We start from the raw sequence: 23952 nt of genomic DNA on the forward strand, positions 1-23952 counted from the left end.
TCTCTCCAATAGCTGCTGTTTCCTATTGTATCTCCTGAGAATCAGCCTGCTTCGGGGACACCCTGGGATGACGTCTGCTGTGACAGTGATGGAAGAGTGACACATGGAGTGGAGTGGGTGATTGAAGGAGGAGAACCTTGGTTTTCTCTCAGTCTGTTTCTCATAATCAAAAGCGCAGACAGGGACCTGCCCGGACCCTGGGCTCCCTCAGTGGGCAGGGAGTATGCTGTGCTGAGGGACAGATTCAGCCTTTCCATGAGCCCTCACTCCTCACTTCTTGCCAAAATAGTGGGGTGGGGCTGTCTGTGCCTCATAGTGTTTTCAATGCCCTGAATCCTAAATCCCGCTCTCAGTGGCTTCTCTTAGAGTGTTCTTGGGGCACTTTCTCATCCCCCTGCTAGATGCCTGCCAGAGCAGCTGGACAGAATGAAAAACAGGTGACAAGGGAGAGGGCCTGGGCGCATACTTTCCTCCTGAGGCTCTGGAGAGTTGAGCAGGCAGGCAGGCAAGATGGTGACCCATGCTCCCACCTTTTGGAACGAGGACCCACAGACAGGACCACTGGCATGTACCCCCACCCCTCCACCCCAACCCCTCTCCCCCACCCACAGAGACTATGGTCCAGATAGGAAAGAGCTGAAATGAAGGAGCACGTTTTGTGGGGCTGGGGAAAGTGCTCTCAGAAGAATGAAAAGCTGAAGTGTTTGTCTGCTTGTGGTCTCATTTGGTCCCCTGATAATAGGTGACTGATTAAAAAGAAAAAAAGGTGACTGATATTTTCCAGAAATAAGAAAGGTTTCTCAATCTTTTGATTTTGGAGGGTAAAGTAGCATGAGGGGAGTTTGAGCCTTTTGTGGGCATCTTTACTGTGTGCCATTAGGGATGGGATAATCTCATTCCTGGGGAGGAATACAATGGGCCCATGTTTCTGGGGTTCTCAGCTGCACCCAGACTCCATTTCGTCTCTCATGGTAATGGACAGGCAGTTTCCAGTCTGTGGGGAGCATCAGGACCCCTTCCTAACTGGGCAAGGAGCCTCTGATGGTGGAACATGATTTTCCTGTTTTCTAGAATTGGGGAAAGTGAGTGGGAGAAACCATGTGTGGCAGAGTCTGGCCCACAGAAGGGAGTGCAAAAACAGAATCAAGGTCTGTAGCCAGAGAGACCAAGATGGCAGAAAGCCTCGAAGCAAAGGCTCACATTATAATATACATATATGGATTTTGTAGTGACAGGGATCCGGGACTTTAGTGGTTTGGTGACCAGAGGTCATTCCTAGTGGTGCTCCAGGAATTGTGTGGTCCTCAGACCCTAGTGTGGCTCCTGTGCAGAGCCTGCCTCAGGCCCCTGAGCAGACATGAATTCTTACAGCCAATTCATTTGCTGGAGTTTCCATTCTTTTTATTTATTTTTTTGTCCAGAAAACTGACTTTACTTTTACAAAAACATTATAGTTCAAACTAAGAGACTAAATGGCATTATTTATGCTTTGCTAGTCCATTTGAAGCAAGAGGAAAAATACTGCCTGTGATTACTAGAACTCCCAATCAGCAAGAAATTGTCTCATCTATTGTCATCCCTTTATTTTATATTCCATTGTTTAAAAATATTTCCATACCTGTTTTGCAATACTCTGCAATAACTCTCAAAGAGCCATCCTTCACTGCTGGATAACTTTAAATGTCTATTCAATGGCAAGCAATAGAAATAACATCAATGAGACTAAGAAAGAGTAAAGATGGAATGTAATGAACAGGAAGGAAAAAAGAGATGAGCCTGGTCTAGCCTAACTCCACGCTCTCCCTCCTCGTGAGGTCACTATTATCCTGATTTTGTGAATCTTGTTCCCCCTTTTCCTTAAACATTAGTTTATATATTTTTGTCTAAAGACTGTGTTGCAAAGTTATATTGGTGCAGGGAATGAAATCCAACAGGTGGAGCATGCAAACTCTATGCTCTACCGCTAGGCTACATTCCCCACTGAGGGTATTTTTTTTTAACTTAAAAAAATTCTACTTCAATATTCTTCAATATTTTCATTTTCATGTTACTTCTGGTTTTGGTCGTTTATAGTAGCATATTCCTGGAATTAATTCATTACTGTCAAGGCATGCCATCCCACAGTGTGAACATAGCAAAACTTGAATTCCACTGTTTTTATTCATAAATAAACACAAATTTTCAGCCTGTGAGACTATTTGTTGTTGGTGGTGTTGGTAATTCTGTGGCCACCATAGAGATAATACACTGGGAAAGGCTCTTTCATTGCAGGTGGCCAACCAGGGTTGATCCCCAGCTCCACATGTGGTCCTCCAAGCAGTACTAGGTACAGCCCTTGAGCACAGAGCCAGGAATAAGCCCTGAGCACAGCCTGGTGTGGCCCCAAGAAAATATCCCCCAAATAGCCAACAAGCACATAAAAAAGATGTTCAATATCCTTAATCATAATGGAGATGAAAATCAAAAGCACAGTGGGATACACAGAATGCGCACATTAGTCAGCTATAATAAAATAACAATTGCTGAGGATGTAGGGAAATTGACAATGCCTTCCATTCCTGGTGCAAAATGAACAGCCAGTATAGAAAAAAAAAGTATGATAGAGTCTCAGAATGTTGAGCAAAGAATTATCATATAACCCTGCAATTTATTTTCTGCGTGTACATGCAAAAGAATTAAAAACAGAGGGTTGTGGGTCAATAGGTCAGCTGCCTAACAAGTAAAAGGTCACAAATTCAGTACCCATCACACCAACAAAAAAAAAGAAGAAAGAAATAAAAATAAAAATAAGATAGAGAAGTTGCCTTTAGTATTTTCCTCCTTATGTACCTAACTACACTTGAGATATTACTGCCTGGATCTAGCATTTTACTCTGGTTATATACTTATGGAGTTAAAGTATATTCCACAAAAAAATTATGTACACAATTATTCATAGTGGCACTGTCAATAATACTGTGGCATTTAACCCATATATCCATAAGTAACTAAGTAAACAGATATGGTGTAATCATATAGTAGACTTTCAATCATAAAAGAGAATAAAATATTGATAATTGTGGTGATCCATGAGAACCTTGGAAATGTGATGCAAAGTATAAAATGAGAAAAAAGAAGAATGCATATTTCTATTTACATGAACTCTCCAGCAATTAAAAATATATAAAGACAGAAAATTAATGCATTCCCAATGGATTCAAAGGACAAAGAATGGGATCAGCAAATACAAGTGAAAATGAGGAGTCTTTCCAAAGAAATGGCATTGTCATAAATATCTTCAAAACCATAAATTTAGTAAAAATATCAAACTTTATGCATTAAAAGAATTTTATGGCACATGAATTATATCCCAACACACCAGTTAATAAAAATTCCAATAATTTAGAACTCCACAAGAAAGTTTGGGCTGTAAGTTCACAAGACTAAACATCATAGCAGTCTTACTAGCAGCCTTACAAGGACTTACTTACTAACGAAAAATAATCATTTAGGCTAATTCTTTGTATCTATGTAGAAAAGCCTTAAAACTAGTTCATACACAGAACCTCATTTGAAATTCATAAAAAGCATGAAAGAGATTATCTCAGTTTTCAAGAGATAGGATCCTCAATGTTAGTTACTTGCATATTCCTATACAACTTACTGTTGTGTAAAGGGGAATTAAATTCAAATATTATGCTTCAGTTTTATTAATTTTCCTTTTCTGAGCCACACTAAGCAATGCTCAGGGGTGACTTCTGTCTCATTGCTCAGGACTCACACCTGGCAGTGCTAGGGGGCCATATGGGATGCTGGGCATCTAACCAGGGTCAGCCACATGCAAGGCAAATGCTCTATCTGCTATACTATTGCTTCCACCAAAATGATTCAAGTTCTTAGACTCCATCTCTCACACAAGAAGTCATAAACTCTAGTTGGATGAGGAATCAACCACTGATTATTTCGTCAGTAATGAACTTCTGAAGCCACACCATTGATTTGCTTTGCAGAATAATAAGTGGAATGATCTCTAGGGTCTGTGCAGCTCTTCTAAGTGGTTCAAGCAAAATGTTTCATCATCCTTGGGAATAGGGGCAAATTGGCTCGATCCTATTCTAGAAGGTAAAGAGTATCAGTTTCCCAAACAATTAGTGGGAAAATGATGTTGCTGCTGCTAAGCCTTAAGGAGGCACAAAGACTTCAGGGACTAGGGTCCCTAAGAGACCCCCAACTCCAGTTAAACCTCTGCCCCTCCTCTCAGGCGAGGCCCAGAGTCAGAGATGCCACACCACCAGTGCTCTGCTCTGGAAGCCCATCTACTCAGGCCTGACCAGTTGACAGGGAATTAGAAACTTCTTCAATCGAAAGACTCTCAGAATAGTCATGCAAGAGATATCGTTCTTGAGAAGGTGACCCAGAGAAATATCCACAAGTGGCAGCAGAAAGCAGATGAGATTCAACTTGATTTGGCCCAGAACATTGTCGGCCTGTAGGTATAAGCATGGACTGTGCTTTTGTCACTGGCTTGCCTTTTTCTTCCTGTTCCCACTTGCTCTTTCTGCTGTTTCAGCTGATTCTCTCCTAGTTATCCCCACCTGCTCCCTTCACCCCACCTCTGACTCTGAGTAGATGAGTCAGAACATTTCCTGTAGGAAACTAAGCAGAGTTTTGCTTATATTACCTGATCATAATCATCTTCATTTAAGGTGTCACACATCTTTTCTCTAGGAGTCTGCAGAGCAGCTACCTCAGTTTCCTATAGGTTGGGAAACTTTGTTAGTTTGTTTTGTTTTTTTGATTTTTGGGGGGGTCACATCCAGCGATGCTCAGGGGATATTCCTGGCTACGCACTCAGGAATTAGTCCTGGTGGTGCTTGGGGAATCATATGGGATGCTGGGGATAGAACCTGGTTTGGCTGTGTGCAAGGCAAACACCCTACCCACTGTGCTATCATTCCCTTCCAGCTTGGGAATCTTTCAAAATGCAGAAATACTAGACATGTCCCACAGAAAAGTGTATACGAATGTCCAGAATTTGCTGAAGTGATAGGGGATTAGTAATAGTTATTTCAGAGTCATATCTTGGATCCAAATTATGATTCTGAAGCTAGGACATCAGGCAAGGATTTTCTCCTGAACTGCATCATTCCATATCTGAGTTGAAGCATAAACACAGGTACGTTTTTTGGTTTCTTCTAGATTTAATTATATAAGATGTATTCTACATTCAGCCCAACATATTAGTCTGCTCTATGGTCATCTTTCTGTTTTATTTATAATTAGATTCATACAAAGTATAATCTGTGGCCATGACAGAAAAAACTACAAATCAATAACAGAAAATAACTCATAAATTTCTGAATACTTACAAATTAATGTGCTTGTAGTCTGTTAGGAGGACACAAAAATCCTATGAATTAGAAAATATTTTAAAGTTTTTCAGAAATAAATTCAAAATATTAAATGGTTGTTTTAAATTTCCTTTTTATATTCACAAATCAATAATCCAACATTTTACTCAAGAATTTAGAAACAGGAGCTGGAGCGATAACACAGCAAGTAGGGCATTTGCCTTGCACAGCAAGGCTGACCAGGGTTCAATTCCCAGCATCCCATCTGGTCCCCCGATGAGTAATTCCTGAGTGCATGAGCCAGGAGTAACCCCTGTGCTTCACCAGGTGTGACCGAAAAAGCAAAAAATAAGAAAAATCATTTAGAAACAGAGCACAATAAGCCCCAAGTAAAATGAAGACAGGACATTTAAGAAACGAAGATAAAATTTTAAAAATAAGTTTTATTGTATCAATATTTTGAAACCAAATATTATTTTTAAAAGTAACAGATCTCTACTTAAGACTGAAAAAGGACAAAAGAGAAATAAGTTACCAGAAAAGTTATCTGATAAGTAACTTATTAAAGATAAAATTATCTGATCAAATTTATAAAAGATAAAATTTATTTGATTAAAAGATAAATAAGTTGCTAGAAAAGAAACTGAAGCCATCACTTAGACACCCCAAAATATTGGAAGCAAATATTATGTGCAAATTAGGAATTTTGGAGGAAATGAACCTATTCCTTGAAAACTACAAACTACCAAAACTGATGCAAAATAATCAGAAGATTTGTTAAACATTTTAGAAGAATGAAATTTTGGACCTGAGAAATATGAATTCATAAACTTGATAACAGTTCCAATACCAGTCTTATTTCTTGCAGTCTGCTTTCTGGATGTGTTTGTATCCCTGAGTCTCAATCAACCTCATCCTGTCACTAAGAGCATCAACTGGGGTGCCTGATGGCAGCCAGTGGTAAACGGTGAGCCCTCAGGTCACTCGCTCGGTACATTTTCCTCCCTTTTCAGGGTAAACATCAAGTTGGATGGCGGGAAAGAATCACACTTCGGTCAGTGAATTCATCCTGCTGGGGATTCCCCACACTCAGGGCCAGGAAATGGTGCTCTTCGTGGTCTTCTTGCTCTTCTACCTCTGCACCCTGTTTGGGAACCTGCTCATCCTGGTGGCGGTGCTGTCCGATGCCCGCCTGCACACCCCCATGTATTTCTTTCTTTGCAACCTGTCTGTGCTGGACATCGGTTTCTCCTCTGTGACCTCTCCCAAGATGCTGGCCAACCTGCTCCTGAGAGACTGTGTCATTTCACTGGGGGGCTGCATGGCCCAGGTTTACTTTTACCATTTCCTTGGATGCACGGAGTGTCTGCTCTACACCGTCATGGCATTTGACAGATTTGCGGCCATCTGCCACCCTCTGCGCTACACCATCATCATGAACCACCGGGTGTGCACCCTGCTGGCAGTGGGCACCTGGTTTACCAGCTCTTTCCATGCCACAATCCTCACCACGCTCACCTTCCAGCTGCCCTACTGTGGGTCTAATGTGGTGGATTACTACTTCTGTGACATCTTCCCGGTGGTCAAACTGGCCTGTGGCAACACCCTCACCATAGAGACCGTGAGCTTCACCAACATCACTATCCTGGCCATGATGTGCTTCCTGTTCATCCTGGTCTCCTACTTCCTCATCGTCGTGGCCATCCTCAGGATGAACTCTGCGGAGGGGCGGCGCAAGGCCGCGTCCACCTGTGTGTCGCACCTCACAGTGGTCACGCTGTTCTTCGGGCCCTGCGCCCTCATTTACACCCAGCCTTCACTCAGCGAGGTGCTGGCCACCCCAGTGCAAATCTTTGGCAATGTAGTCACCCCTATGCTGAACCCCACTGTCTATACTCTTCGAAATAAAGATGTCAAGGGGGCCCTGAAGAAGCTGGCAGGGGGCCAGACTATTGAAGGTCACTAGACCCTGGTGTGTGATGCTCAGTTTTATTACCCAACTTGCTATTAAATTGATTTAGATGTACTCATGGTGGTTGCAAGGGCCTTCCTGACAATCCTCCCACTTTTTTCACCTGTAATCTTTTCCTACTCAGTTACTGTCCTGCTTGGCTCCATGTGGCCATGCCACATGTTCTGCTTCTCCCTGGCCGGGTCTGGTTCACTGTGGACTCAAAGCATCTCCTTGGTCTTTGTTCTGCCCTCTCTCAACTACTTGGTTAGAATAGGCCAAGAGTGAAAATGGGGCTTTTCACTACAGGATTCAGCTATTTCCTACTGAATTCCATAAGAACCAGCCTGCTTCCGGGACACCCCAAGATGACGTCTGCTGAGACAGTGATGAAAGAGTGACACATGGAGTTGAATGGATGATCGAAGGGGGAGAACCTGGGTTTTCTCTCAGTCTTTGCTTCTCAGAATCAAAAGCACAGATGGGGACCTGCCAGGACCTTGGGCTTTCTCAGTGGGCAGGGAGTGTGCCTGTGCTCAGGGACAAATTCAGCCTTTCCATGACCTAGACTTCCCTTGGTCTAGTAACAGAAGCCCAAGAGTGGTAGGTGTGTGTGTGTGTGTGTTGTGTGTGTGTTTGTATGTTTGAATTTGTATATGTGTGTGCACAACATTATTTTAGGTATCTCTAATACTAAAACTTTCATCCAACTGATTTGCTTGTGTTTTCATTTTTTTGTCCAAAACATTGACTTTACCTTTACAGAAGTAATAATTCTAGTTAAAAAAAAATGGCAAGCTTCCAAGAGTATCCCACTTGTATGGCAGAGCCTGGCAAGCTACCTGTGGCAAATTCAATATGCCAAAAACAGTAACAACAAGACTCACAATGGAGATGTTACTGGTGCCGGCTCGAGCAAATCAATGAACAATGGGACGACAGTCCTACAGTGCTACAAGAAAATGGCATTATTGTGGGGCTAAAATGATAGCACAGGAGGTATGGTGTTTGCCTTGTACAGGGCCAACCCAGGTTCTATTGGGAATACCCAACATCCCATATGATCCCCTGAGCACTGACAGGAGTAATTCAAAAGTGCAGAGCCAGGAGTAACCCCTGAGCATTGCCGAGTGTGACCCAAAAAGCAAAAGAAAAAAAAATGAAAATGGCATTATTTATGTTTAGCTAGTTCACTGAGAGCAAGAGAACAATATTTCAGGTGACTACTGGCATCTTGACTAACAAGAAATTATCTAATCATCTTTTTATTTTATATTCCACTGTTTAAAAGTATTTTAATATCTGTTTTACAATACTCTGCAATGATAGTATCCAAAAGCCACCCTTCACTCTCTACTAGGGATCTTTAAGTGTTTATTCACTAGCAAGCAATGAGAAATGACATTAGAATGAGTAAAGATCATACATAATGAACAGGAAGAAAAAGAGAGATAAGCCTGGTCCAGCCTAACTCCACATCCTCCCTTCTCTCAAGGTCTCTATCCTCCTGAATTTGTGCTTATTGCTCCCCCTTTTCCTTAAGCTTTAGCTCATATATTTCTGTACCTGAAGACCATGTTGCAAGGTTGTCTGTACTGATGTAGAGAATTAAATTTTGTGCACACAAAGCATATGCTCTACCGATGAACTACAACCTTCGTCAAGATTTTTAAAATTTATTAAATTCTGCTCAACTTTATGCTACATTTTTTGGGTCTTTTACAGTACCACATTTCTGAAAATGAATTTAATTCATTATCATTCATATAAAATAATGTATTCATATAATAATTCATATGTTACCATTCACATGTATCACTTGTCATCCTGTTGCTCATTGATTTGCTCCAGTGAGCGCCAGTAATGTCTCCATACATCCCTGTCGCATGCTAGTGTAGCCCAATGGCATCTGCTCACTCCAGGAACACAAAGAACCTCAAACCATTCATCCAGGGTCTTGATGAAGAAGTCTGACTATCTCGTAAGTGGGCAGCCATGCATTCTTTTGATGTACCGTGGAATCCAGTCGGTAACAGCTCTAGTCCAGTGGTCATCTCCAAATCACTTTACATGTCTGGCCCATCTGATTTTTGACGCCTTGGCAAACAAGACAGCATCCCTGATTCTTGATCATTGACTGAGGTAGGAACTCTGGATGCCTTCCCTCACTTGAGTGATATGTGATACTTCAAGCATACTCCTACTCTGTTATTTTATACTCTGTTATTTTATACTCTGTTATTTTAATACTCTGTTATTTTATACTCTACAGGTGAGTGCAATCTTTCTATGTCTGTCTCTCTCTTTCTGACTCATTTCACTTAGCATGGTACTTTCCATGTTGATCCACTTATATGCAAAGTTCACGACTTCATCTTTTCTAACAGCAGCATAGTATTCCATTGTATAGATGTACCAAAGTTTCTTTAACCAGTCATCCGTTCTCAGGCACTCGGGTTCTTTTCGGATTCTGGCTATTGCAAACAGTGATGCAATGAACATACGAGTGCAGATGTCATTTTTACTATACATTTTTTGCATCTCCAGGATATATTCCCAGCAGTGGTATTACTGGGTCAAACGGGAGTTTAATTTCTAATTTTTTGAGAAGGGTCCATAATGTTTTCCAAAAGAGCTAAACTAGTCAGCATTCCCACCAGCAGTGAAGGAAAATCCCTTTCTCCCCACATCCTCTCCAACAGTGGTTGCTTTTGTTCTTTTGGATGTGTGCCAGTCTCTGTGGTGTGAGATGATATCTCATTATTGTTTTGATCTACATCTCCCTGATGATTAATGATTAAGAGCATTTTTTTCTTGTGGCTTTTGGCCATTTGGATTTCTTCTTTGAGAAAGTTTCTGTTCATTTCATCACCTCATTTTCTGATGGGGTTGGATGTTTTCTTCTTGTAGGGTTCAACCAGTGCCTTGTATATCAACCCCTTATCAGAAGTGTATTGGGTGAATATCTTTTCCCATTCTGTATATTGCCTTTGTATTTTGATCACAGTATCTTTTGAGGTGCAAAAGCTTCTTAGTTTAATATAGTCCCATTTGTTTATCTCTGTTTCCACTTGCTTGGTCAGTGGAGTGTCATCTTTGAAGATAACTTTAGCTTAATGTTGTGGAGGGTTTTGCCGACCTTTTCTTCAATGTACCTGATGTATTCTGATCTGATGTTTAGGTGTTTAATCCATTTTGATCTGACTTTTGTGCATGGTGTTAGGTCGAGATCTAAGCCCATTCTTTTCCATGTGGTTGACCAGTTATGCCAGCACCATTTGTTAAAGACGCTTTCTTTGCTCCACTTCACATTTCTGGCTCCCTTATAAAAGATTAGATAATCATACATTTGGGGTTGTGTGTAGGGATATTCCACCCTGTTCCATTGGTCTGCAGCTCTGCCTTTGTTCCAGTACCATGCTGTTTTAATTGTTAAAATAAGGTATAATTCTATGTACATACACTGTCCATGATGAAAAATTCATAAAGACAAGTAGTGGATTCCTAAGGCTAAAGATAGGATGAAGGAATACAAGTGGGAGTGAGGAATATTTTTGAAAAAATGAAACATTGTTTTATCAGCTGCAAAACTGCCAGTTTATTAAAAAACACCTAATGATATGCTTTCAAGCGATTAATTTTATGGTATATAAATTATATCTCAATAAAACTTTTAGTAAAATTGCTGATAGATTATAATTCTTCACAAGAGACTCTGGACTGTAAAGTACACAAGAGAACATGAGCAATTATAGCACCCAGAGAATTTATTAAAAAAATTCATCAATTGGGTTAACTCTGTGTCTATAAAAATATATACCTTAACATTTATTAAAGATGTGAGAGATATTATTCCAGTTTTCTCAGATGAACATCAACTTAATAAACTTGTTCATTCCTGGACAAGTTACTTACTTGTGTGAATGGGATTTAAACACTAATATTATGTCTCATGTTCCTATACTCCATCTCTCATGCAAGCAATCATAAACAAAAATGTTGAGCAATAAAGACGAACATAAAATATTTGAATGGGGAATGAATCGACCACTGAGATTTGTGACATCAGTAATGAACTTCTGAAGCAACGCCACACCATTGCTTTGCTTTGCAGAGATAATAAGTTGAATGATCTCTAGGGTCCATGCGGCTCTTCTAAGTGGTTCAAGCAAAATGTTTCATCATTCTGGGAATAGGGGCAAATTGGCTCAATCCTATTCTAGAAGGTAGAGTATCAGTTTCCCAAACAATTAGTGAGAAAATGATGTTGCTGCTGCTAAGCCTTAAGGAGGCACAAAGACCTCAGGGACTTTGGTCCCTCAGAGACCCCCAACTCCATTTAAACCTCTGCCCCTCCTCTCAGGCGAGGCCCACAGCCACAGAGAGGCCACACCGCCAGTGCTCTGCTCTGGAAGCCCATCTGCTCAGGCCTGACCAGTTGACAGGAAATTAGAAACTTCTTCAATCGAAAGACTCTCAGAAAAAGCCATGCAAGAGATATCGTTCTTGAGAAGGTGACCCAGAGAAATATTCACGAGTGACAGCAGAAAGCAGATGAGATTCAACCTTCATCTGATTTGGCCCAGAACATTGCCGGCCTGAAGGTATAAGCCTAGACTGTGCTTTTGTTACTAGCTTGTCTTTTTCTTCCTGTTTCCACTTGCTCTTTCTGCTGTTTCAGCTGATTCTCTCCTAGTTATTCCCACCTGCTCCCTTCACCCCACCTCTGACTCTGAGTAGGTAAGTCAGAACCTTTCCTGTAGGAAACTAAACAGAGTTTTACTTGTTTTACCTGGTCATGAATAGTCATCTCCATTTAAGGTGTCACACATCTTCTCTCTAGCGGAGTCTGCAGAGCAGTTACAGGTTGGGAACTTTTCAAAACACAAGAACAAGAGGACAGTCCCCCAGAGAAGTGTGTGTGAGCATCCATAATGTGCTGACGTGAGGTCACAGGTCAGTAACGGCTGAATTAGCATCGTATATAGGATCCAGACTCCAATTTTGAATCTACTGGGCAAATTTTTCTCTCTTGGACTGCATCAGCTCTTATAATAGTTGAAGCAAATCAGAGATTATTTTTAGTTCCTTCCAGATACAATTATCACAGCTTTAATTTGCATTAAGTCTAATGTATTCATCTACTCTCTGGCCCTCTTTTTGCTTTTCCTTAATTTAATGCATACAATGTAGATTCTCTAACCATGATAGATGAACTGCACAGCAATGACAAAACTATCTCATAAATTTCTGAATACTTAGAAATGAATATACTTCATTTCCTGAAAAAAAATTGCCTGAATATTAGAAAACATTTTAAAGATTTAAGAGAGAAATTAATATATTGTTTGGTTTTTTAGTTTTCTATACATTATCAAATTTATAATCTAGGTTTTTTAAACCATAATAATTTTATATGTACCAATCACTTACATAATGACACGTTTCTGAAACAATGACAATGTATAGATCAGAAAGCAAATTTAGAAATAAGATCTATAACATTTTCTATATGTGAATGTAAAAAATTGGAAATCAAAGAAATTAAAATTTCTCCATACATTTAGAAATTTAAAAGGAAAATAAAATTTATGATTTAAAGAGTCAAAGATTATAGTTGAATAAAATCAATTGGAAAGTTAATATAGACATAAGATAAAGCAGGTTTACTGAGAGATCTAACAAAATAGACATCTTTCTTAGGATTTAAATAGGATAGTTTCATAAAGGCAGAGATGACATTTGTGAAAAAGAAACATCTCCTAATAAGTGTTGTCAAGACACAAGATGGACAGGATCTGTAATTCTAGAAATTTCTAGGTTGGTGAAAATATGTTCAATAATTTATAATCTAAGTTTTGTCCTCAAAAATTAGAAAAGAGAGAGGCCAGAATCACAGTACAGTGGGTAGGACATTTGCCTTGCATGGGCCAACAAGGGTCCAATCTCCAGCATCCCATATGGTCTCCTGAGCACTGCCAGGAGTAATTCCTGAGTACAGAGCCAGGTGTAACCCCTGAGCATCACATGGTGTGACCAAAAAAGACCAAAAAAGATAAAAAAAAAAAGAATTAGAAAAGAGTGCAATCAGCCCCCTAAAAGATAAATAGGCCATTAAGAGCATCAATAAAATTTTTAAACAGGAAAACAATAAGGTCAATGAAACTATACTATGGCTTTGAAAGGTCAATAAAGTGACAGACCTCTAAAAAGACTGAAAAAGGAGAAGAGAGAAATAATGTAAGTTCCTGGTATCAGAAATTAAACTAAAGCCCTCATGTAGACACCCCTCCCCCCAAATATTCTAAACAACTACTATGAGTATAAATTTAGAATTTTGGAAGAAATAAAGCTATTCCTTAAAAAACTAGAAACTAGGGCCTGGAGCGATAGCACAGCAGGTAGGACATTTGGCTTGCATGCAGCCGACCCGGGTTCTATTCCCAGCATCCCATATGGTCCCCTGAGCACCGCCAGGAGTAATTCCTGAGCGCAGAACCAGGAGTAACCCCATTGCATCGCCAGTTGTGACCCAAAAAAGAAAAAAAATACTACAAACTACTAAAACTGATCCAAAATAGAAGAGATGGTCTGAAGTCCTAAAATATTTAACAGAAAATTTGTTAAATATTAAGATTCATTTTTTTAAAAAATGAAACTTTAGACCTGAGAAATATAGTTACCTGAAATTTGAAATAATCTACAGTCAACAAAGGTAAGGAAAGAATCAGTAAACTTGAAAGCCCCAATACCAGTCTCCTTACCCACAGTCTCTGTTTTCTGGAGGTTTTTCTGCTCCTGAGTCTCTCATCAACCTCTAACAGAATCAACTGGGGGGGCCTGATGGCAGCCAGTGGTAAAAGGTGAGCCCTCGGGTCATTCGCTTCGTGCATTTTCCTCCTTTTTCAGGGTAAACATCAAGTTGGATGGCGGGAAAGAATCACACTTCGGTCAGTGAATTCATCCTGCTGGGGATCCCCCACACTCAGGGCCAGGAAATGGTGCTTTTCGTGGTCTTCTTGCTCTTCTACCTCTGCACCCTGTTTGGGAACCTGCTCATCCTGGTGGCGGTGCTGTCCGATGCCCGCCTGCACACCCCCATGTATTTCTTTCTTTGCAACCTGTCTGTGCTGGACATCGGCTTCTCCTCCGTGAGCACCCCGAAGATGCTGGCTAACCTGCTTCTGAGGGACCGCGTCATCTCCCTGGGGGGTTGCATGGCCCAGGTCTTCTTCTACCACTTCCTTGGCAGCACGGAGTGTCTACTCTACACCGTCATGGCATTTGACAGATTCGCGGCCATCTGCCACCCTCTGCGCTACACCATCATCATGAACCGCCGCGTGTGCACCCTGCTGGCAGCAGGCACCTGGTTTACCAGCTCTTTCCATGCCACGATCCTCACCACGCTCACCTTTCAGCTGCCCTACTGTGGGTCTAATGTGGTGGATTACTTCTTCTGTGACATCTTCCCGGTGGTCAAACTGGCCTGTGGCAACACTCTCACCATAGAGACAGTGAGCTTCACCAACATCGGCCTGGTGCCCATGACGTGTTTCCTGCTCATCCTGGCCTCCTACGTGCGTATCGTCGTGGCTATTCTCAAGATGCACTCTGCCGAGGGGCGGCGCAAAGCCGCATCCACCTGCGTGTCGCACATCTCTGTGGTCACCCTGTTCTTTGGGCCCTGCGCCCTCATCTACACCCAGCCTTCGCTCAGCGAGGTGCTGGTCACTCCAGTGCAAATCTTTGGCAATGTAGTCACCCCTATGCTGAACCCCACCATCTATACTCTGCGAAATAAAGACGTCAAGGGGGCCCTGAAGAAGCTGGCTGGGGGCCAGAGTGTTGAAGATCACTAGACCCTGGTGTGTGATGCTCAGTTTTTATTTCCCCACTTGCATATTAAATTAATTATTTTAGATGATCTCCTGGCTTTTGTAGGGGTTTTCCTGCCAAAAGGACAGATGGCTGACAGGCAACTCTTCAAAGCTCTTGCCCATATTCCAGTCCAAGAATCAGAAAATATTTTCTCTGAAGTTCAAGGTAGAAAATATTGGCTTTGAGGGCTAAATGATGTGTTATAAGTAAACTGAAATCTATTGTGGGACCATAATAGATCATTAGGGAGATCAGATGCATTGTATAGTGGTTAGTAAAGAGCATATGCTTTGTATATGGAAGATGCTGATTTGATCCCTGGAAACATATATAGTCCCCTGAGAACTGTTAAGAGTGATCCCCAAGCACGGAGCCAGGCATAAGTCCTGAGTACATCCATGTGTGGCCATCCTCTGCCCGCTACCCCACATCCCCCTGCTAGAGGGAAAAAAAAACAGAAAGGAAAAGAAAAGAAAATAGTCATTAAAAGGCCAGAGAGATAGCACAGGGATGACAGGATTTTCTTTGTACATGGCTGAGTCCTACTGGATCCCCTTTCAGGAAGAACTACGAGAGTGACAACTGACCACAGAGCCAGGAGTAAGCCCTAAGAATGGTCGCTATGGCCCCAAACAAAGCTAAATCCCAACACAAAGTGCACTGACATAGAAAGCAGGTAAACTCATGGCTGAGGTCTGTTCTAGTCAAACTACATTTGTACTGACAGGAAGCAGCCAGCCCACAAGCCATAGCTGGTTGATTCCTGTCAAAGCAGTTAGCTGAACCAGAAGATTTTTATTCACTGTCACTGTCATCCCTTTGCTCATTGATTTGCTCAAGTGGGCACTAGTAACGTGTCCATTGTGAGACTTGTTACTGTTTTTTTTTCAATTTTTTTATTGAATCACCATGTGGAAAGTTACAAAGCTTTCAGGCTTAAGTCTCAGTTACACAATGCTCAAACACCCATCCCTTCACGAGTGCACATATTCCACCACTAGGAACCCCAGTATACCTCCCCCCACACTCTGCCCCCACCCCCCCACACACTGTCTAGCTGATAATTTTCACTTTACTTTTCTCTTTACTTTGATTACATTCAATATTTCAACAAAAAAACTCACTATTATTGTTTGGAGTTTCAAACAATTTTTGTTTGACCCCCCCGTGCAAAGTCAGACCTGTTGAAAAGGAAGCATTTGATAATTTGTTTTCCATTGCTGACAATGAAGAGATATGAGGTTGCGCAGCCACTATTGCGGCCATGCGGTTTTGGATTTCTGTATTTTAGTAACTAAGTCCAGGGAAATTTCTGTCAGAAATTGCATCACTGAAAGCTCGTACCTCCCTTTGTGGTTGTCATAAGATGGCAACCATGGCTAAGTTCACAGTCTAGAGACATTTCTGCAAGAAGTTGTTGGTACCCAAAATAGTTTAGCTGGCCTTCGGGACCATGGTCATGCACCAGCGGAGAGCGACTTTTTACTGTTTTTGGCATATCAAATACACCATGGGGAGCTTGCCAGGCTCTGCTGTGCGGGCGAGATACTCTCGTTAGCTTGCCGGGGTCTCCAAGAGGGGTGGAGGAATCGAACCTGGGTCGGCCATGTGCAAGGCAAATGCCCTAAAACCACTGTGCTATAGCTCCAGCCCTTGGAAAACAGGGTGACTCTAAGATTTGTTACGTTGAACAAATTCCACACTTCAAATACCTGATCTCAAGAGGAAAGACTTGTCTCCCATCCTAGCAGAGAAAGACCGGTGCATGCAAACATGCCTTAGGCAGAGCCCTGCAAGTTCTCAGTAAGTCGGAGCTGATTTACACGCAGCTAGGATTCTGCAGATGGCTCCTCCGAGTTCAGGAAAGTTAACTTTGCCAAATGACAAAACTGCTTGTTGGAGAGTCTGGCTATGAAAATTATAGTTCCTGCTCAAGATATTAGAGATATTAGAAAACATAATGAAAAGAGAGGAGCAGAGGTCTGGAGGAATCGTGAGAAGGTATTTGAAACCAAAATTAAAGTGTATGATTGGGCTGGAGAGTACAGCAATTGTCGCCCGACTATTTTTCCAGTAAGAGAATATAATGTGTTCTAAAAAAAATTGTTTTTTTAATTGAACTAGGGCTGGAGCGATAGCACAGTGGTTGGGCGTTCGCCTTTCACACGGCCAACCCGAGTTCGATTCCTCTGTCCCTCTCGGAGAGCCCGGCAAGCTACCGAGAGTATCGAGCCCACGCGATAGAGCCTGGCAAGCGACCCATGCGTATTGGATATGCCAAAATCAGTAACAATAAGTCTCTCAATGAGAGACATTACTGGTGCCCACTTGAACAAATTGATGAGCAAGGGGATGACAGTGACAGTGACAGTGACTGAGATACATAGTTACAAAGTTATCCATAATTTGGGTTTCAGTCATACAATGTTCTAGCACCATCCCTTCACCAGTGTACATTGCCTGCGCTCTCTCTCTCTCTCTCTCTCTCTCTCTCTCTCTCTCTCTCTCTCTCTCTCTCTCTCTCTCTCTCTCCCCATTTGAGCATTGTGGTTTGTAATATTGATGCTGAAAGGTTATCAAGAATATCCCTTTACCTGCTTTTTACACTAAGTTCTAGTCCAGCATGATCATTCCCAGCTATTATTGTCATATCGATCTTGAGAATGACATTTTTTAAAGAAAACAACCTCATTTACAATCACATCTCAAAAAATTAAATCTCTAGGAAGAATTTTGAAGCAAGAGAAACTTACTATTTTTTAAAATTTTGATTTGGGGGTCATATATGGTGATGCTCAGGCTTACTCGTGGTGGACTCAGGGGGGCCCGTATGTGGTGCCAGGGATGAAATAGATGAATCAGCTGTCAGCCGCTTGCCAGGAAAGTACCCTACCTCTGCATTATTGCTCAGGCTCCTAAGAAGTGAAAATGTATTTTTTAGCATTTACATATGGAAAACATTGATACTCGTGCATAAATACTTATGAAAAGAATTATCAGTGATGTACACTGTTGATGAGTATGATCAAAAAACCTCCACTGCAAGACTAAGTGGAGCTAATACAGCTAAAACAGAGTATTCAACAGGTATATTGCTTCCGGAACCAGAAAAGCCAGCCTGAGACCCACAAGGAGTGAGAGATGAGTCACAAAATCTTGCAAAGCAATGGAGTAGATGAGCCCCTGTAACTGTCTCTTCAAGATGATCTTCAAGATCATCTTCAAGATGATCTCAGCAAGTTTCCAATCGCCTGGGGTAGGCCCAGATAGATTTACAGCAACCCAGAAAAAATCAGTAGGATGCAGGTAGCATCTGAACAATAAGAAAAATCTCTCCTAGACCTGATTCTCAGGCTGTTACATTCTCAGGACTAAATCATGCAGAAGCTTCCCAAGAAAGGGTATAGAAACCAGGACAAAGCACAGGACTAGGTCCTAGACTGCATCTTTGAAGAAGAGACTAGGAAGCACCCTTTCCTTCATACACTCTGGGAACTCTCACACACTCTTGGCATCCACAACACTCACTCAGCCACGCTATCATTTCTGTATGTTTGCCTCACTTTTCAGCATCACCATTTTCACTCAAAAAACAGTGGCAATTTCTGTTTCCCTGCTAAATTTTTCTTTGATATGTTTCTATTGGCTCTAGCCATCAAAACTATTGAGTTTAACATTTGAGAGTTCTGGGGAATCTGGTTCTAAATGTTAGCACCAATTTTATTTCTGATTAGCTTTCAGATTTCACTTTTCCACAAGCCAACATAACTAGTTTGTGATTCCCCCAGACACAGTATTGATGTTCCTTAAAAGATTCAGTTATCATGTTGGTGAGTATTTCACACATTTGTCTGGACCACTGTAGTGCGTGTCTCACTCTTGCTCTGCCTCTGTTGAGCCCTGGTCTTGTTCCCCTGAGTGGTGCTTACATTTAAATCAGAGTCCACTTTCAGGACACTGTCCAAACAGCCTCCCAATGCTCCCCGGTGGCTCCAAGCTAAAGGCATCTTCTCTCTATTTGGAAATGTCTTCTTTGGAAATACAGAAAATACTCTTAACCACTGCCATGGAGGGAAACAAGTGGAAGAATATAAGATAGGAAAAGGGTTTGAAGCTAAACAGAACAACTGAAGCACTGGAATCAAGCTTATTGAGATGAAGAAACTTATATAAAATAACATGACCAGAAATGAACCTTATAGCAGAATTGCTGAGGTTCGGTTTTGGCAAACCATTAGATGGATTTGTTGCACACTCATCAACTCTGATAAGTAATTATATTTTCTATGTCATGAGAACTGAAGATATCTATTGGCAATTGAGACATCGAGACAGTTATAAATCCAACAGTCCCCACAAGTAAACACCCATAATCAATGCAGCTAAACAAAATACCCTTTTATGGGAACAATCACTCTTCCTGAAATTTTCCCAAAACTCCTTATAATTATGCACTCAGGTAAAAGAAGCAAACAAGGTATGTCAAATAGTATCTTTCATATTTATAATGTCCCTGAGATTGATTTATACTAATTTTTAATTTTGATCATAAGATGTTTTCTGACATTTTGATGCTTAACAATCCCAGGAGATAGAGACCTTAGATATTCTGTTTGAACCAAAATATCAGCAAAAGATCAAATGATGGGGTTGGAGCAATAGCACAATGGGGAGGGCATTTGCTTTACACTCAGCCAACCTGGGTTCAATCCCTGGCATCCCATATGGACCCCTGACAGGACCAGGTGTGATTAATGAGTGCAAAGCCAGGAGTAATCCTTGAGCCTCCTTGGGTGTGACCCAAAAGGAAAAAAAAAAAGATTAAATCACTCCATCTTTGGATATCCAGTTGGCTGTAAGGTGAGCAAAGAGTTGGCTGCCCTCCACTTTGGGCCTCCAGGCTACATTTAAATCATTTTCTTTCCATTTCAAAGGGATGCAAAATGTGGCAAGGCCTGGGTCACAAAGACATTGAAAACAACCTTCCCAAACTGCAAGTGAATTCTGGCTACAGACTCCATAGTCCTAGAGGGTAAAAGAAGGAGGAACTTACCTTTGTGCTGGCTGCAAGAGATCCAGAGAAAGAGTCTCACCTGCTCTCTGATTTCCTGTCTAAGTCAGACCTCAACCTTCTCTATTTTCAGTGGTTTCTCCCTGCAAGACTATGGCAGCAAAGGTTATCTTCTTTTTAGCAGAGATTCTCTTTCCATTTAATAGAAGAAATTAAGAAATTCTGGCTATAGCTTGCATCCATGATAGAGTCTTAGAAGCCAATAATTCCAGCCAATAAATTGTTACCAGGCCTAAACACCTGAATTTTGCAAACTGTTCTTTTTTGCCCTCCAGTGGGTGTTGGAACATTGTCAATGTTAGCACAGAATTACAAAGGTTCCCTGACTTTAGGGATATTGGGATTTAGCTTTTGGATGGATGCAGAAAGGGTAGAAAACTTTTGTAGAAGTTACCTGGTCGTTTGAGAGGTGAAAATCTCTACATTAATAGTTATGTATTGTGATGTACAGGAGGAAATTTAAAATATTCATTACTATACTAAGTTTTTATACAACCATTACAATTAAAATAGTTAATAAAGGGGTAAACACTAATTAATTTTATTATAAACATGTTTTCTGATAAATTATCAAACAGCACAATAATGTGTAATTTTAAAAATTATTTTAAAAATGTTTAATCTAATAAACATTTTTAAAATCAGTTTTTACCTATTTATGTCATCAAAAATCCAGAAATTGCCAAATTTAAATTACAAATCAAAAAATAATATTTCACTGTCACTGTCAATGTCATCCCGTTGCTCATTGATTTGCTCGAGCGGGCACCCGTAATGTCTCCATTGTGAAACTGTTGTTACTGTTTTTGGCATATCGAATATGCCACAGGTAGCTTGCCAGGCTCTGCCCTGCGGGAGAGATACTCTCTGGAGCTTGCCGGACTCTCTGAGAAGAGCGAAGAAATCAAACACGAGTCGGCCACGTGCTGTGCTATTGCTCCAAGTAATATTTAATAAGAGCTAAATATGCACAAAAATAGTTTATAACCTGGGAGCTTTCAAAGTCTTATGATTGGTGTTGTTGTATAATTACATCTTCATTTTGAATAAATATTTCTGTGCTTAAGTTGCATCATGTATAAAATGAGATAAATGTGTTATAACACATATAGAATGAGATGAGGAAGCAGAGGGTGCTTTGTAAAATATATATCACCAAGCACTAGAAACTGTCTACTGTGTATGTATGCATTCAGTTTGCATTTTAAATTTACATGTACCATGGTGATAGAATGAATGACTGAATAAATTTTGAGATATCAAATTTATAATTATTATTTTAATTATAATTATTATTTAGTGAACCAACTAAATTACAACCTACTCTTTGAATAAGTATGGGAAAATTAATCTTTTGTGTGTCATTTCTTTACATTTAAATATTATTAAGATTAGGGTGAATCATATGAAATTACTATCCGACTCAGCTTAAAATTAATTCCACGTTGAGCAGTTGTGGGAAGGGGACTTATAAATGTAATAGCATTAGAACTCTACTTGGTACAGTGTAAGTATTTGAATAACCCTGAGTATTGACATGAAAACCATTTATACACATCAAAAATAAAGTGTTTTAGAAACCAGGGCAATAGCACAGCAGGGAGGGCGTTTGCCTTGCATGCGGCCAATCCGAGTTCAATCCCTGGCATCCCATATGGTCCCTCAAGCACCACCAGAAGTGATTCTTGAGTACAGAGCCAGAGTAGTCCCTGAGCATCTCTGGGTGTGACCCAAAAAGTAAAAATAAAATAAAATAAAGTATTTTAAAATTTAAAGCATAAGCAAGATAAATGATTAACTAGCATTATTTTCTAAACCTTAAATAGAAAATGTTGGAATCGTGACTTCCAATGTGGCAGAAGTCTTATCCAAATAGGAAGATCCTGTCACAGAACACTTCAGAACAATATTTGCCTGGCTACCATTGCAGCCCATGTAATGGGCTATACAATTGTCTATACAATTCTGTCTGATATCCCAGTAGTCAGAGAGAAGAGTGCAAACAGAAAGCCTCATGAGAGTAGGAGAAAGGAGGAAAACAGTACATTTTAATTACTCCTACACCTCAGTACATCCCCTGTGAGAGGGAGCCTGGGGGAAGCACGCTGTTTCTGATGAAACTTATTTTACCTTGAGACCCTAATAAAAACAGGTGACTTTGGCAAGTGCCTCTGGAAGAGTGGTAAGAAAGCTCCATGGGGAGTCCGGGCTCTTGACATGTAAAATCTTTGTGAACAGCCAAGACTGACTCATGCATTGGATCCCCTAGTAAAAGAGTCCAGGAGATTATGCATCATGCCCCAGAGTGCTTCCCTGGAAGGCACTTGATTTAAGCTCAGCGTTTACGCAGGCGAAGGTTTCTTAGGAGAGAGAGGGTAAGTATTTGAACTCCATGTGTTCTAGAACTTTTCAGCAAAGGAGTCTGATTTCTCCACAGCATACCAGGTATTTGCCAAAATTAACAGCCCATCTTTTGCTGTAACACATCGGACATGTGTTTAGAGAAGACAGGAAATATGATTGGACATATGATTAGAGAAGACAGGAGAGTGTCTTCTCTAATCATATAACCTCCACTCCTTTTATACAGACTCAGAGACTCAGAGATTGCTGAAGTTGAAAGATGGTCTCTCACCATAGCAACCATCTTGGAACTAACATATGATAAACATAATTCTAATTCTAATTCATGCGACCTGTCTGTAGAAATGGAGTAAACTATTTTCACTCGGACTTTTAAACCTAAAGCATAAACCTAAAGCATAAGAGGCCACTGATCTCAGTTCTGAATGATCCATAAAGCTGGCTGTGTCTGCTGACCCTTGTGGACACGGGCTCTCTTGGAAGCCTCTGTGGAGCAACTCAGGGTCCGTTCCTCATGCACCATATTCCAGAAGGACCCAGGGCACCATAGTCTGTAGCATGCCATCTAGTCTACCTCCTCACTATGTTCAGATTGAATATTCTCAAGACTAGTCTTTATCATCTCCCTTCTCCTAAATGCCCATAGCAAACTTTATTCTACGACTAATACTTACCAACTCATATCTTTAGTAATACTCCAGATTGAAGTTGAAAATTATCTTTCTTTGCTGCTATCACCTGCAAGGGTGGGATACTCTTTACTATGTAAACTTCAAGTATGAATTCCAAAATTATTTCTAAGCTTGTTTGTTTTCTATTGAGCATAATTATCATGTTCACAATCATAATCAATATAGTGGAAATTTTACTCTAGTAAAGAAAACCTAGGCAGATAGTTTTCTTTTATCCTATTCATCTAGTAAAACTAAGGAAATGGTTTGCAACATTTATACTGAAAGGTTATCAAGAATATCCTTTACCTACTTTAAATGGATGGGAGAGAGCTTGGGGACACTGATGCTGGGAAATGTACACTGGTGGAGGGATGGGTGTCGAAACACTGTATAACTGAAACCCAGTCATGAATAGCTTTGTAATGGTCTATCTCACAGTGATTCAATAAAAAAGTTAAAGAAAATAAATAAGTAAAATAGAGTTCAAAAAGAAATAAAGACTATGAATTAAAAAAAAAAAAAACTGAGGAAATGCCAGGGATCAGACCCCAGTGAACAGGTCTAAAGCAAGTATGCCTGTGAGGATTAAGAAAAGAGATAGATCCCACAAGTGAGTATAACCATTCTATATCTATCTCATTTTACTTACCATGATAAACATAATAGAGACCAATACCCTAC

At 40.6% G+C, this 23952-nt stretch overlaps 2 protein-coding genes across 2 annotated transcripts; both read left to right on the forward strand.

Moving 5' to 3' along the window:
* Nucleotides 1–6360: 6360 nt before the first annotated feature.
* On the forward strand, nucleotides 6361–10391 carry LOC101541330 (putative olfactory receptor 10D4; the record flags this gene model as incomplete). The annotated part of the gene is made up of 2 exons (XM_004605125.2): nucleotides 6361–7262; nucleotides 10370–10391. Coding segments are annotated over exons 1-2 (924 nt in total), but the record flags the coding sequence as incomplete, so codon positions are not given.
* A 3816-nt stretch (nucleotides 10392–14207) lies between these two features.
* On the forward strand, nucleotides 14208–15143 carry LOC101541594 (olfactory receptor 958-like). Its single transcript, XM_004605126.2, has one exon. The coding sequence runs from the start codon at nucleotides 14208–14210 to the stop codon at nucleotides 15141–15143; it is 936 nt and encodes a 311-aa protein (XP_004605183.1).
* Nucleotides 15144–23952: the final 8809 nt, after the last annotated feature.

This window comes from Sorex araneus, chromosome 3 (assembly GCF_027595985.1).
Source record: "Sorex araneus isolate mSorAra2 chromosome 3, mSorAra2.pri, whole genome shotgun sequence".
NCBI lineage: Eukaryota > Metazoa > Chordata > Mammalia > Eulipotyphla > Soricidae > Sorex > Sorex araneus.